The sequence below is a fragment of the Sorex fumeus genome, unplaced genomic scaffold (genome assembly GCF_029834395.1).
Source record: "Sorex fumeus unplaced genomic scaffold, SorFum_2.1 ptg000115l, whole genome shotgun sequence".
In the NCBI taxonomy this organism is placed as follows: Eukaryota; Metazoa; Chordata; class Mammalia; order Eulipotyphla; family Soricidae; genus Sorex; species Sorex fumeus.
In genome coordinates, this window is record NW_026606172.1 from 4,621,061 (window position 1) to 4,633,705 (window position 12,645).

Genomic DNA, 12,645 nt, shown 5'->3' on the forward strand with positions numbered 1-12,645 from the left:
TTTAGTGCTGTTTTTAAAAACATGTAATGGGGAGTTTTTTCCTTATTCAAATATACAACCTAAAATGTATTCTTAAGTTTCAAAAAAGCCACTGTTCCTTTTCATCAAATACCAGACTTATGCTATAAATTATTTCTCTATGACAGTAACATATGTAACGTATACATATACTAAAATGAAAATAAGTTAAAATTCGACAAACAGAATTTAGGATAGTGTTAAAAACATGAGACTTACTTAAGTATAAGAAAATTATGTAACTATCCTTCTTCTATGAAGAACTATTCCCATATTAAATTTTAAAGTAACAGTGGGCTTCTTTACTGTCCTTTTTGCAGCTGCTTTTAACCTTTGTATCCTATGTTGAAAGTCTGGGGCTGGAGGTTGGGAAGGATGTAATATATGGAAAATGTGACCTTAAAATTTTTTTCCGATTGCATAATATATAAAAGACTTGAGTTTCAGTAGACTATTATTTTAAATGGAGGGTTAAATATATTCTGTTTACCTCATCTTTAATGATTTTCATGAAAGGAAATATGACTCTCACGTTAGTTGCAGTTCTTAAAAGCTGGTAGCACTGATCTACAAAAACTTGTTTTGAAGGATTAGACTTAAGCTGAAGTTTACTCCATATGAAAATCAACTCCCTGTGAGATAAAAAAAAAAATAATTAAAAATACACATCATTTAAACAGACATTAGCTATCTTTCTCTAATTCTATAGTAACTTGACTATGATATAGAAAAAAAAGGTGTAAATGTTTATTACGTTAACACTCAAGCTGCTTCTGCTACCTATTTTAGAACAGAAAGTAGGAGGGAAAGAAACATCAGAAATTCTAATTGTGCAGTGCTAACGCAAAAGTAATCATATCTGTAAGATCAAGGCAACTCTAGTACTTGATCAAAACATTCAAATCTTGATATATCAATACTAATACATCTAGACTTTCAAAAAGAACTTTAATTAATCCCTTTCAGGTTTAGAAATCAGTGTTAAACACCTTATACAAATCAATGGTTCATATTTTTCAATCTACTGATAGTGAAAGTTACTAAAGGTTAAAAAATCTTCAATATATTATAATATGATTCTGAAATTTTATGTTTTAGATCATTCTTTCTTCCATTAATATGTAACACTTTGCTGAAAGCAGACAAGGCTCAAACATGATGGTCTCTCAGTATTTGTATTACAAAACATAATGCCCAAAAGTAGAGAGAGAGAAAGAAGGAAAATGTCTGCCATAGAGGCAAGGGGTAGGGGGAGGGATACTGGGGACATTGGTGGTAGAGAATAGGTACTGGCGGAGGGATGGGTGTTCAATGATTGTATGACTGAATCTCAATCATGAAAGCTTTGTAACTATATCCCACAGTGATTCAATAAAAACACTATTTTTTAAATGATGTAACACTTTAAAACAAGCTCTATTAACCAGTTAAAGTCTTTCTCAGGTTGATCTTTCTACAATATTGCCAAGGTTATTAGGAGAATCAGATGGAAATAGTGGAGTTTAAGGCAAAAGAATCAAAAGATATACTTTATCACATTTTACCAATTTTTTTTTTTTTTGCTTTTTGTGTCACATCCAGCGATGCTTAGGGGTTCCTCCTGGCTCTGAACTTAGAAATTACTCCTGGTGGTGTTCAGGGGACCATATGAATGCTGGGGATCAAACCTGGGTTGGCTGTGTGCAAGGCCTCCTTGCTGTAGTATCTCTCCAGCCCACTAAATTAAGATTTTATAAAACATGTCATAAAAGTTATATAAACACTTCAGTCTTACGTTCCCAATAAAAATACTGAACGCCCTGAACAAACACAGTGACATCATAGTACCTACACTGCGAGCCATAATGTACAAAAGGAGAGAAAGAGACAGGAAGGGAGGAAGAGTGCCTGCCAAGGCTGGGAGAGGGAGGTGTTGGGTGATGGCAGCACTCTTTACAATAGCCAGAAACTGGAAGAAACCTGAATGCCCAAGAACAGATGACTGGTTAAAGAAACTTTGGTACATCTACACAATGGAGTACTATGTAGCTGTTAGAAAAGATGAAGTCATGAAATTTACATACAAGTGGTACAATATGGAAAGTATCATGCTAAGCGAAATGAGTCAGAAAGAGAGGGATAGACATAGAAAGATTGCATTCATCTGGGGGATATAAAGTAACAAAGTATGAGATTAATACCCAAGAATAGCTGAGATCAGCACCAGGATGATTACTCCATAACTTAGAGGCCAGCCGGGTATCCTAGAGGAAAGAGCAGTTCAGATAGAGAAGGGAGCACCAAATAAAGGATGTTTGGAGGATCCTCCCAGGAGGGGAGATGCACGTCGAAAGTAGACTATGGACTGAACATGTTTGCCACTCAATGCCTCTTTTGCAGACCACAACACCCAAAAGGAGAGAGAGAACACAGGGGATTGCCCTGCCACAGAGACAGGGGGGATTGGGGGATGGGGGTGGGAGGGATATTATCCATGGTGGTGGAAAATGGGCACTGGTGGAGGGATGGGTATCTGATCATTGTATAATTGAAACCAAAGCACAAAAAATTGTAAATCTACAACTTTAAAAATAAAATAAAATAAAGGGAAAAAAAAAAAGGGACACGGGGGACAGTAGTGGTGAGAGGTCTGCAATGGTGGAAGGATGGGTGTTGGATTATTGTGTGACTTAAACCCAATCATGAATAGCTTTGCCATGGTTTAGCTCACAGATATTCAATACATTTCTTTTTTAAAGAATTCAGAGATAAGGTCCCAGATGGGGTAGGTGCTGTCTCCCCACCTTCTCCAGATGGAATCCCGGTGACCATGAGCTTATAGAAGCATGGCTCTGGCATGTGGGTACCAGGACTGTTTTCTGAACTGCAATGGGGCTGCCCCAGCTCCCAGGCAACCTCTGATTCCGGAAGTCATGCCCACAACCTGCCCCAAGCGCCATCTTACAGCACACAGCAGCAAAGAAAACCGGCTGGAGGGCTCCACAATTCCCGGAGAATTCTCTGGGCCCCATACAGAGCCGATATCACCAGGAGGTCCCAGATGGGGTAGGTGCTGTCTCTCTGCCTTCTCCAGATGGAATCCCAGTGACCATGAGCTTCTACAAGCATGGCTCTGGTACACGGGCACCAGGACTATTTTCCGAACTGACATTTCCTGATATGCAAAGTGATCAATGAAAAGTAAATGATCTAGTGTTTGTCCCTGAAAAACAGGCTTGAATGGTGGTGGGAAAATCTGAGCAAAATATAATGCCCAACCGAAATGCATCTGGACTGTGTATTTAACTATGGTGCTATGCCGCCCTGGGAAGGGATGGGAGTCTGTCCCTCCGCCTGTGCACCTTTGCAGCGGCAACATGGTGGCCTGCATCTTTTAGAGCTTCAATGAACAACCAGGTATGAGACTGCATTGACAAGGCACGTGGGGCTACATGGGATGGGGGGTGGAATCGGCCCTGCTCCCCATCATGACAATGCTCCGGGTTGCCACCCTCAAACACCTGCTTCGGCTTCTGACCAACCATGAACCCAGAAGTACACATATCAATCTCGGAACTTACAGGCTTCTGGCAGTAATCCCTCAGGGTTTATTACTATTAGGGCTGGAGCGATAGCACAGCGGTAGGGCGTTTGCCTTGCACGCAGCCAACATGGCCGACCCGAGTTCGATTCCTCCGCCCCTCTCGGAGAGCCCGGCAAGCTACCGAGAGTATTTCGCCCGCACGGCAGAGCATAGCAAGCTTCCCGTGACGTAGTCGATATGCCAGACACAGTAACAACAAAGTCTCCAATGGAGACGTTACTAGGCCCGCTCGAGCAAATCGATGATCAACTGGAGGGCCTTTACCTTTTATCAGAAATCCAAATTCGCATGGCCGCTGTTATGGCCACACAGCATCATATGCTCTTCATAATCAGCAATAGAAAACAAATTATCTAATGATGTCTCTGTGGGAGGTCTGAATGTTGGCGAAAATTCCAAATAACAATGTTGGGTCTTTTGTGGTAATATTGAATGTGATCAATGTAGAGAGAGAGTAAAGTGGAAATCTGCCACACAGGCGGGGGATGAGTGGGGGGGTATACTGGGGTTCTTGGCGGTGGAAAATGTGCACTGGTGAAGGGATGGGTGTTTGATCACTGTATGACCAACCAAGACTTGAACTGAAAGGCTTTGTGACTATTCTCACAGTGATTCAATAAATCAATTTAAAAAAAAAAAGAATTCAGAGATAAATGAAAGTTTGAAACCCAATCATGAATGGTTTGGTTTCAATTGGAATTTGGTTTCAATTTGGAATGGTTTAGGTCACAGATATTCAATATTGTTTTTTTAAGAAAAGAATTCAGATAAGTGAAAGCATCAAAGTGAATTGTCTGTTCTAATATACCATTAGTTTCCTATCTCCTTTCCTTGTCTTTACAATACCAAGTAATAAAATTTATCCAGTAAATTTTAGTTAATAATTTGGTTAAAAATTTTTATTTTTAAGTGACAGTCAATTTTTGAGAAGTTTCTCGACAAAGTAAAGGGAAAATGTAGTGAATAATGATGTAAAAGATGACAGCGTATACTTACTGAAAGAGTATGTTGTGAACAAAGGGATAGAAGACAGACTAAGTGATATATCTCTACAAGATTTAAAGACAAAATATGCAAAAGATGATGGGTGGGAATTATGGGTACTGCAATCAGTAGCACTCAGATGAATGTTTAATATATTAGAAATTTATTCTTCCAGTTGTTCCAAACAATAATCTGAAATTTTTAAAAGTCATTCTTAAAGCAGGCCTGTTTTTCCTTTTTGAAAGAATTTTCTCATTATCTCTAATATAGAAACTTGAAAATAATGTATCCCCAAATTCTAATTTGCTAGAAGTGGGCTACCAGTATACAGTTTTAGCTTTGGGCTGGAGCGATAGCACAGCGGTAAGGCGTTTGCCTTGCGCACAGCCAGCCCGGCCAAGCCAGGTTCGGTCCCTCTGACCCTCTCGGAGAGCCCGGCAAGCTACCAAGAGCATCTCACCCACATGGCAAAGCCTGGCAAGCTACCTGTGACGTATGCCAAACACAGTAACAAGTCTCAAAATGGAGACATTACTGGGCCCGCTCGAGCAAAATCGATGAACAACGGGAGGACAGTGACAGTGACAGCAGACAAAACAAAAATCTCAGGATATAGTTATGAAGGTACATTATGATTTAGAAAAGGACTATGATAGTTTGCTTGAACAGCTATTTTGAAGGAAAATCAACAAAAAATCTGAACAAACTAGTAATGGTCTTTGCCAAAATGAAGGCAGTATTTGATGAAGATTAGATTTCCTTTAGAGGGTGCTTTAGAAAACATGGAGCTAATTTACGAGTGGGAACTCAAAACCACTTCCTAACTAACATTCAATCATGAAGGTATCAAGTTGCAGAGAACAGCCTGTACCTATAATAAGGTCTGTAGTCACCCAAACAATGTGTTGGGTTTCTTTCTTTCTTTTTTTTTTTGTAGATAATGTTTAATTGCAGAGGCTGGGTATCAAGATTTGAATTCTAGGTTTATTATTTACAAGCTAAATGGCCTGGGCATATTATCTCCCTTACAGGAGTGCTGGTATAAATGAGATAATGCATACGTAAATCATAGATAACAGGAAGTGCTTGGCAATTATTAGTAGCTACTATTCTTAGTGGTAGCTGTAAGAAAAATGAAGTTAGTAACTTGGTCTAATGGCTTGAGAGAGTACCTAAAAATATGGATTTGATTTTTATGCTCAAGGAGATAAGATGAAGAATTAATTAGTTCATAGAAATGGCCCAATGAAAGACAACACAAACCTAGGATGGAAAATTTCTACTTTTCAAGTTATAGTGAAAATCAACTTTATTTTTTTTTAATTGAATCACCAAGAGATATAGAGTTACCAAGAGTTGTTCATGATTGGATTTCAGTCATACAATGTTCCAACGCCCATCCCTTCACCAGTGTAAGGTTCCCTCCCACACTACTCTTCACCCCTACCCCAACTGAAAATCAACTTTTAGGCACAAGAATAAGAACTCCCAAAATATTTAAAAAAAAAAAAGGTAGAAGATTAATATCCAAGGCCAGGGAAAACAGGAGCCAGGAGGACTGGTCAATGTTTGGAAACTGGTCACAAGAGTGTGTGTTGGAGGTGGGCTGGAAGTAGGGAGGAGAGGGACAGGCGAAGAGCAGTTAAGATATAGAAGGGACCAGTATGACAATAATAACTGGAAATAATCATTTGGACAAGAACTGAATGTTGAAAGTAAGTTAAAGGGATGTAACTAATAACCTTTCAGTATCTGTATTGCAAATCATAAGGCCCAACAGAGGGAGAAAGAGGGAGAGGGAAAGAAAAGTGTCTGCCATGGAGGAGGGGAGGTTGATGTGTGTGGGGCATTGGCAGTGGGATACGTTCACTGGTGAAGAGACAGATGTTGGAACATTATATGACTGAAACCCAGTTATTAACAGCATTGTGATTGAATTGACTGTGATTCAATTAAAAAAATTAAATAATAATTCCCCCCCAAAGATTCATGTTTGTAATAATCTAATTTTTAATTTCCTTTTCTTTTATTGGAATGCCCCTGTTAAATTATTATTGAGAAAAAATTCCTAACATTTGAAAAATTTAGAGGCTGTAGAAGAAATAAGAAAGAAGGCCTTAGACCCTCACATACTCAGCAGAAAAGACTAAGCAGCAAGCTAAAGATTCCTATCCAGTTAGGCAACTGTGAGTTAGTTACTCACTCAACTTCTATTCTTAGAGCAAAGAGTGTTGACAGGACAGAGAAGACTGGCACTGCTTGGGGGGCTTCCCAAGAGACAGGATGCCCAGGGATCACTCCTGGCAACACTTGGCCTATCAGGCCAGAGGTTCACTGCTAAGACTCAAGGACGTGGTGCTAGCTGGGAACCACCAGGGCCATCCTTGGCAGCGCTTCAGGGGCCTCCAGGACTACACCCAGCAACACTCCGGGGTCCATGCAGTGTTTGGGATCAAACACCTGTTCTTGGCCCCCATTTTTCCATTTTTAAGGCCTTCGTCAAGAGTAGAAATTGGTTAGCTAAGAGAAGGAAATTATGTTTTTGATTTCCGCTTATGAGTATATTCAAATGAAAGGATTAGAATTACCTGTTTAGGACCACCAGAAGCAACTCAAAGCACTGAGATGGGAGTAACCCCTGAATTTAAGGGTGTAGTCCCAAACAAAAAAGTCAGAAAATAGCTACATATCAAGAAATAATATTCTGTAAACTATTCAAAAGTACATATCTTACCACACACAAGTTGCCAGTCTATTTGAAATTCTAATTTACATATGCAGTTTTGTATAAAGATCTGCATCATTTCAAAGTATACTATTTCCTGAAACAATAACTCCACTTATTCCTAGATTAGTTCTATTATTAATTAGCTGTCTTTCAGTCTGCAAAATTTAAACTATAAAACAGTAAAACCTTTATCATTAAATATTCCTTAGGTAATTATTTTAATTATTAGCAAATTTAAAATCCTAAACTATTAATCAAATAAATGGTTACAGTCCATCTAACTTCATATTATAATGTTCAGAAAATGAAGCTAGATTTTCCTTAGAAAATAGTAAGTATCAAAGTGGTAGCATTTCTTATATGTGTATAGGTTATTAGATTCTTTTATAATTATTCATAATTTCATCTAATAGCATCTAAAGGGTAATTATTCATAATACCACATTCTAATTACTGAATAAGCTTGATGTTTCACATAATGTACGTACTGAGAAATTTTAGTTTTTCAAATATTTAAAAAGTAACACTCACACCATACAATTTATATCAGCATCCCCAAAGTGAAGTACTTAGGTATAAATCTAAGAAAATATGTACAAAACCTCTATATGTAAAGTACAAAACTGATGAATAAGAAAAATATGCATTTTATATATATATAATGGCTTAGAAAGCTTAACATTCCCAAGGTGTCAGTTCTTACCAATTTAGAATCTACAGATTCAATGCAACTCCAATTGAAAATCAATAGTCATTTGTTTTCTTTGTTTTTGATTTTGGAGTCATGGAGAGTTGCTCAGGGCTTACTTCTGGTTCCAAACTCAGGGTTTTTCTCTTGGTGGTGCTCAGGGTATTCTCAGGGGCCACACATAGTGCCAAGAATTCACACCAGAATCAACCACATGCAAGGCAAGTGCTTTAATTCCTGTACAAGCTCTCTGGCCTTACAAGCAGGATATTTTATGAATACAGACAAACCTATCCTAAAGTTCATATAGAATAACATAATATTGAAAATGAGAAGCAAATTTGGTTGAAAGACTGATACCACCTGATTTCAAGAGTTGCTATAAAACTAGTAACTATCATAAAGTATTGGTGAAAAAGTAAACAAATAGATTCATGACACAGAACTGAGAACCTAAAAGCAGAATAACTTGAATACAAAGGAAGTTTTGTATTTAAAATTAAAAGCAGGGGCTGGAGTGACAGTACAGCGAGTAAGGTGTTTGCCTTGCATGCAGTTGACCCGGGTTCGATTCCCAGCATCCCATATAGCTCCCCAAGCACTACCAGGAGTAAATCCTGAGTAAGAGCCAGGAGGAACCCCTGAACGTTCCTGGGTATGACCCAAAAAGCAAAAAAAAAAAAAAAAAAAAAAAGATTAAATTCAAAGCAAAACGTAGCAAAAGTAGGTGTCTTCAACAATGGCGGTGAAACAATCAAAAAGCAATTAATAAAAAAAATCTAGATTAATAAAAAAAATTAATCTAGACACAGACCTTATATTCTTCAACGATTAATAACTCAAAAGCAAGCCTAAAATAAAAAAGCATAACTAACCTAGAAGAAAACACAGAAGATGACCCTGTTGTGATGTCTTTTTAGACATACAAAACAAAGACATGATATACTAACTGATAAGCTAACTTTATTAAAATTAAAAACACTTAAAAAATTTTAAAACACTTGCTCTATGAATAGCAGGATCAAGAGAATTGAGTAAGTCACTGTGGAAAAATATTTGTAAAAGTTACGTGTGATAAAGAACTGATAAATGTAGTATTGAACATGATAAAGAACTGATAATGAATATATACAGATGTATATATATACAGATGGAAATTAAGCAGATGAAAAAATGATTCAGATCATGTGTTAACAGAAAAATTCAAATTAAAACAACAGTGAGATCCCACTGAGTGGCAAAAATCCTTACCACCACCAAATTCTGGTGAAGACAGGAAACAACAAGAATTTTCATAGTGTTGATAAGGAAAAATAGTGCAGTCACTTTGGAGGGCAGTTTGGCAGTTTCTTACAAAATTAAATACATTCTTACCAAAAAACCTACCAATCATGTTCCTTGGTATTTACCCAAAGAAACGGAGAACATATCCATACAAAATACGGAATATTTATAACAGCATTATTCAGTTTCCAAAACTTGGTAGCAACCAAAATATTCTTTGGTAGGTGAATGGACAAATAAACTATGGTATAATGAAATATTATACATTGCTAAAAGAAACTGAGCACTCAAGCTATGAAAACAACTATTAAGCTATAGAGGCACTTTAAATGCTTATTATAAAGTGAAAGAAGTCAATCTGAAAAGGCACGATTTCTACTATATTCTGAAAAAGGCAAAATTATAGAGAAAGTTTAAAAAAATCAGTGGTTTCCAGAGGTGGGTGGAGGAACCTGTCATCTATGTGCTCCACAACCTTACAATTCCTTTAGAAGGAAAGATAGGCCACAGGTTTTATAGGGCTGTGATAATACTTTGGAGGCTATTATCAATGATAGATAAATGTCATTATGCATTTTTTTCCTAACTTGAAGAATATTTAACATGAGTAAGTCCTACGGTAAGTCATGGCCTTAAATGATTTATACATAAATGTAGATTCACCCTTGGTAATTGGGGAGGCTATGCATGGTACAGAGAATATACTGGAAATGTCTGTACCTCCATTTCAATTTTGTTGTAAACTTAAAACTGCTATTAGGCAGTCTTAGGCAAAAGGCAACAGAACCCTAAAACGATGTTGGAGGGAAGCAGACATTCTAGTGCTCTGATAAGGGTGCAGTATTACAACTTTGTATGCATGAAATGCTATCATTAACAGTATTAAAAATCACGGTGATTAAAATAAAAATTTAAAAATATGGTAAAGAAAAAAAAAGCCTCCGAAAATTTAATATCCCGAATTTTTTAACTGTTTCATTTAAACTTTTACACTGGGTGATTCTTATTCAATTTTTAGGTCTTACAACCTATTGTTTTAAGCACAATAAATGGAAGAAATGTGGCTTAATATTATCACGGTTTTACAAATTTAAAGCCTAGATTCTGCAAATTCTTCTTTTTTCCATCTTACTATTTAATCAATTTCTACATTAGGAACACTTACCAAATACAGTACATCTCCCCATTTTGGAGTTGTGGAATAAGAAAAGATTCACAGAGTTGCAAAGCTAACAAAGTCTTGCCTTCCTTTTCAGTGTTACAGATGATATCAATTCCACTCTTACAGTCAGTTTTCAATAAGTGCTATGAAAGGAAAAGAAAAAACAGTTCTTATCATTAGAAATATCTAAAAAGCTAGTTGCAGTATGTTTAAAAGAAGCATTATAAAGAAATTAGAGTTCTAAAAACCAAACAAATGTTTTCAGGGTTTCATAGTTTTACTATATAGCACCTACAGTTTAAAACGACTAATTTAAATCTATTACCCACAGCATGTAGCTAAGTATTAAGTTACTACAGTAAATCCTCATTTAATTATTATATATAGTTTCTTGGAAACTGCAGCCTTAAGCAAAAGTGAAAGCAGTCCTTTGAATAACTTTGTTCTGTTCACCATTAGTCAGGATAGTCCGCCCCGCCCCCCAACAACTAGTATTGAAGGAAACAAAGTTGTTCAATGACTTGCTATATTAGGAAAATATTTCACCATAAAATAACAAAATTATAAACATGAGCATTTGACTTCTTAATATTTTAAAGGCAAATGTCTTAGTATTGTCTTAGTATTTTAAAGACAATGCTCTGTTTTTATTTGACCTCCTCTGAAGTACCACATGAATAATTTTTATTAACAAATGTTTTATCTCATAATTTGTTCATTTCAATCATTTGTATGTGATTCTAATTCAACACAAGCTTAGAAAGAATAGTGCTAGCAGAAACATGTAGGTAATCTTACAACTTTTGATATTACTATAAAAGAACAGGCAACATTCTTTGGTTAAGACAATAACAAGCAAATATAATCTCAAACAATACCTCCCGGAATAGCTGATCTTCCACAGGTGACATAAATAAACATGTGAAGAGTGCTTGATGGAAGTATAAGTCTTTACTGATTTCTGGATGATTTATACAAGATTTAATAAGAGCCATTGCTTCAGGTATGCGTTCACAAGCAATTAGGTATCTGGCACGCAGTTCAAAGAAGAGTGGATTTTCAGAGCTTAAATACTTGTTCACTATATTCAAAAGGAAACAAGACTCATTACTTTTTTTTTAAAAATTAGTGAAACACCATGAGGTACAGTTGTAGATTTACAAACTTTTGTGCTTGGGTTTCGATTATACAATGATCAAGTACCCATCCCTCCACCAGTGCCCATTTTCCACCACCATGGATCCCAGTATCCCTCCCACACCCATCCCCCCATCCCACCCTGCCTCTGTGGCAGGGCATTCCCTTTTGTTCTCTCTCTCCTTTTGGGTGTTGGACTCATTACTTTTAATAAAATATCCTCTGAAGATTTGAAAATTTACAATTGGAGTATGGTGTCCGGTTAAGTGAAGAAGCTATTTAGTTAAATAGCATTTCCTTAGTAGATTTTGTACGAAGAATAGCATGTTTGAAAAATAAAAGTGACACCAAAACTGTACTCAAAAAATATCTGCTGATTTCTCTTTTAAGTATAAAAAGGAAAAACCTAAAAATTCAAAAGGGAAAATATAAAAATAAATTTTTCTTTTTTGGGTTAATTCACTAATATGTCAAAACATATTTCAAATATCGTGGTGCTAAAATTTCCTTCTAGTCTAAATTTCATACTTTTCCTCTCTCTAATATTTTGCAACTGTAAGATGAAACCACTATACCTCATATCATTAAAACACATCAAATTATAGAAAAATGTAATTTAAATTAATGACGAAATATTAACAATAAGAAATCTTTTAATACTTTCCAATAAACAAATTAAGCTGAAAGTAGACTGCCAAAAATAGGAATGCTTAATATATGCTCATGCATCACTAAGGATAACTGCTAATACTTGCTTTACACAATTTAAAAATATATAAACACCTTAATCTGTTCACACTTATTTAGACTTAACATTATGATAGGTATCATAATACATTTCACAAACCATAAAACTGAATCTAAGAGACCAAATGACCTCCCTATGAACAGAGAATTACTAAGCAGCAGTACTTAAACTGAACCCATCACTTTATAATTTCTAATTCAAAATGCTTAATTTTATAATTAAAAATGCTTAATTGGTGGCTTCTAGAATGCTCATGAGTTACATCTTATTTAGGTTTTACAATTTTCATTAAATTTTTGTAATATATGATGAA

The 12,645-nt window shown here is 36.1% G+C and overlaps 1 protein-coding gene across 3 annotated transcripts in view; it reads right to left on the reverse strand.

The window, feature by feature from the left end:
* ZNF654 (zinc finger protein 654) overlaps positions 1-12,645 on the reverse strand; it is a 121,701-nt gene that overhangs the window by 9,455 nt on the left and 99,601 nt on the right. For 2 of the 3 annotated variants that reach the window (XM_056135475.1, XM_056135477.1), the window contains 3 exons: positions 11,326-11,528; positions 10,451-10,590; positions 509-650 (listed from right to left, as the gene is read on the reverse strand). In XM_056135475.1, coding sequence (XP_055991450.1) covers positions 509-650; positions 10,451-10,590; positions 11,326-11,528 — 485 coding nt within the window. The remainder of the gene's footprint in view (positions 1-508; positions 651-10,450; positions 10,591-11,325; positions 11,529-12,645) is intronic. The other variant, XM_056135476.1, reaches the window with a different exon arrangement.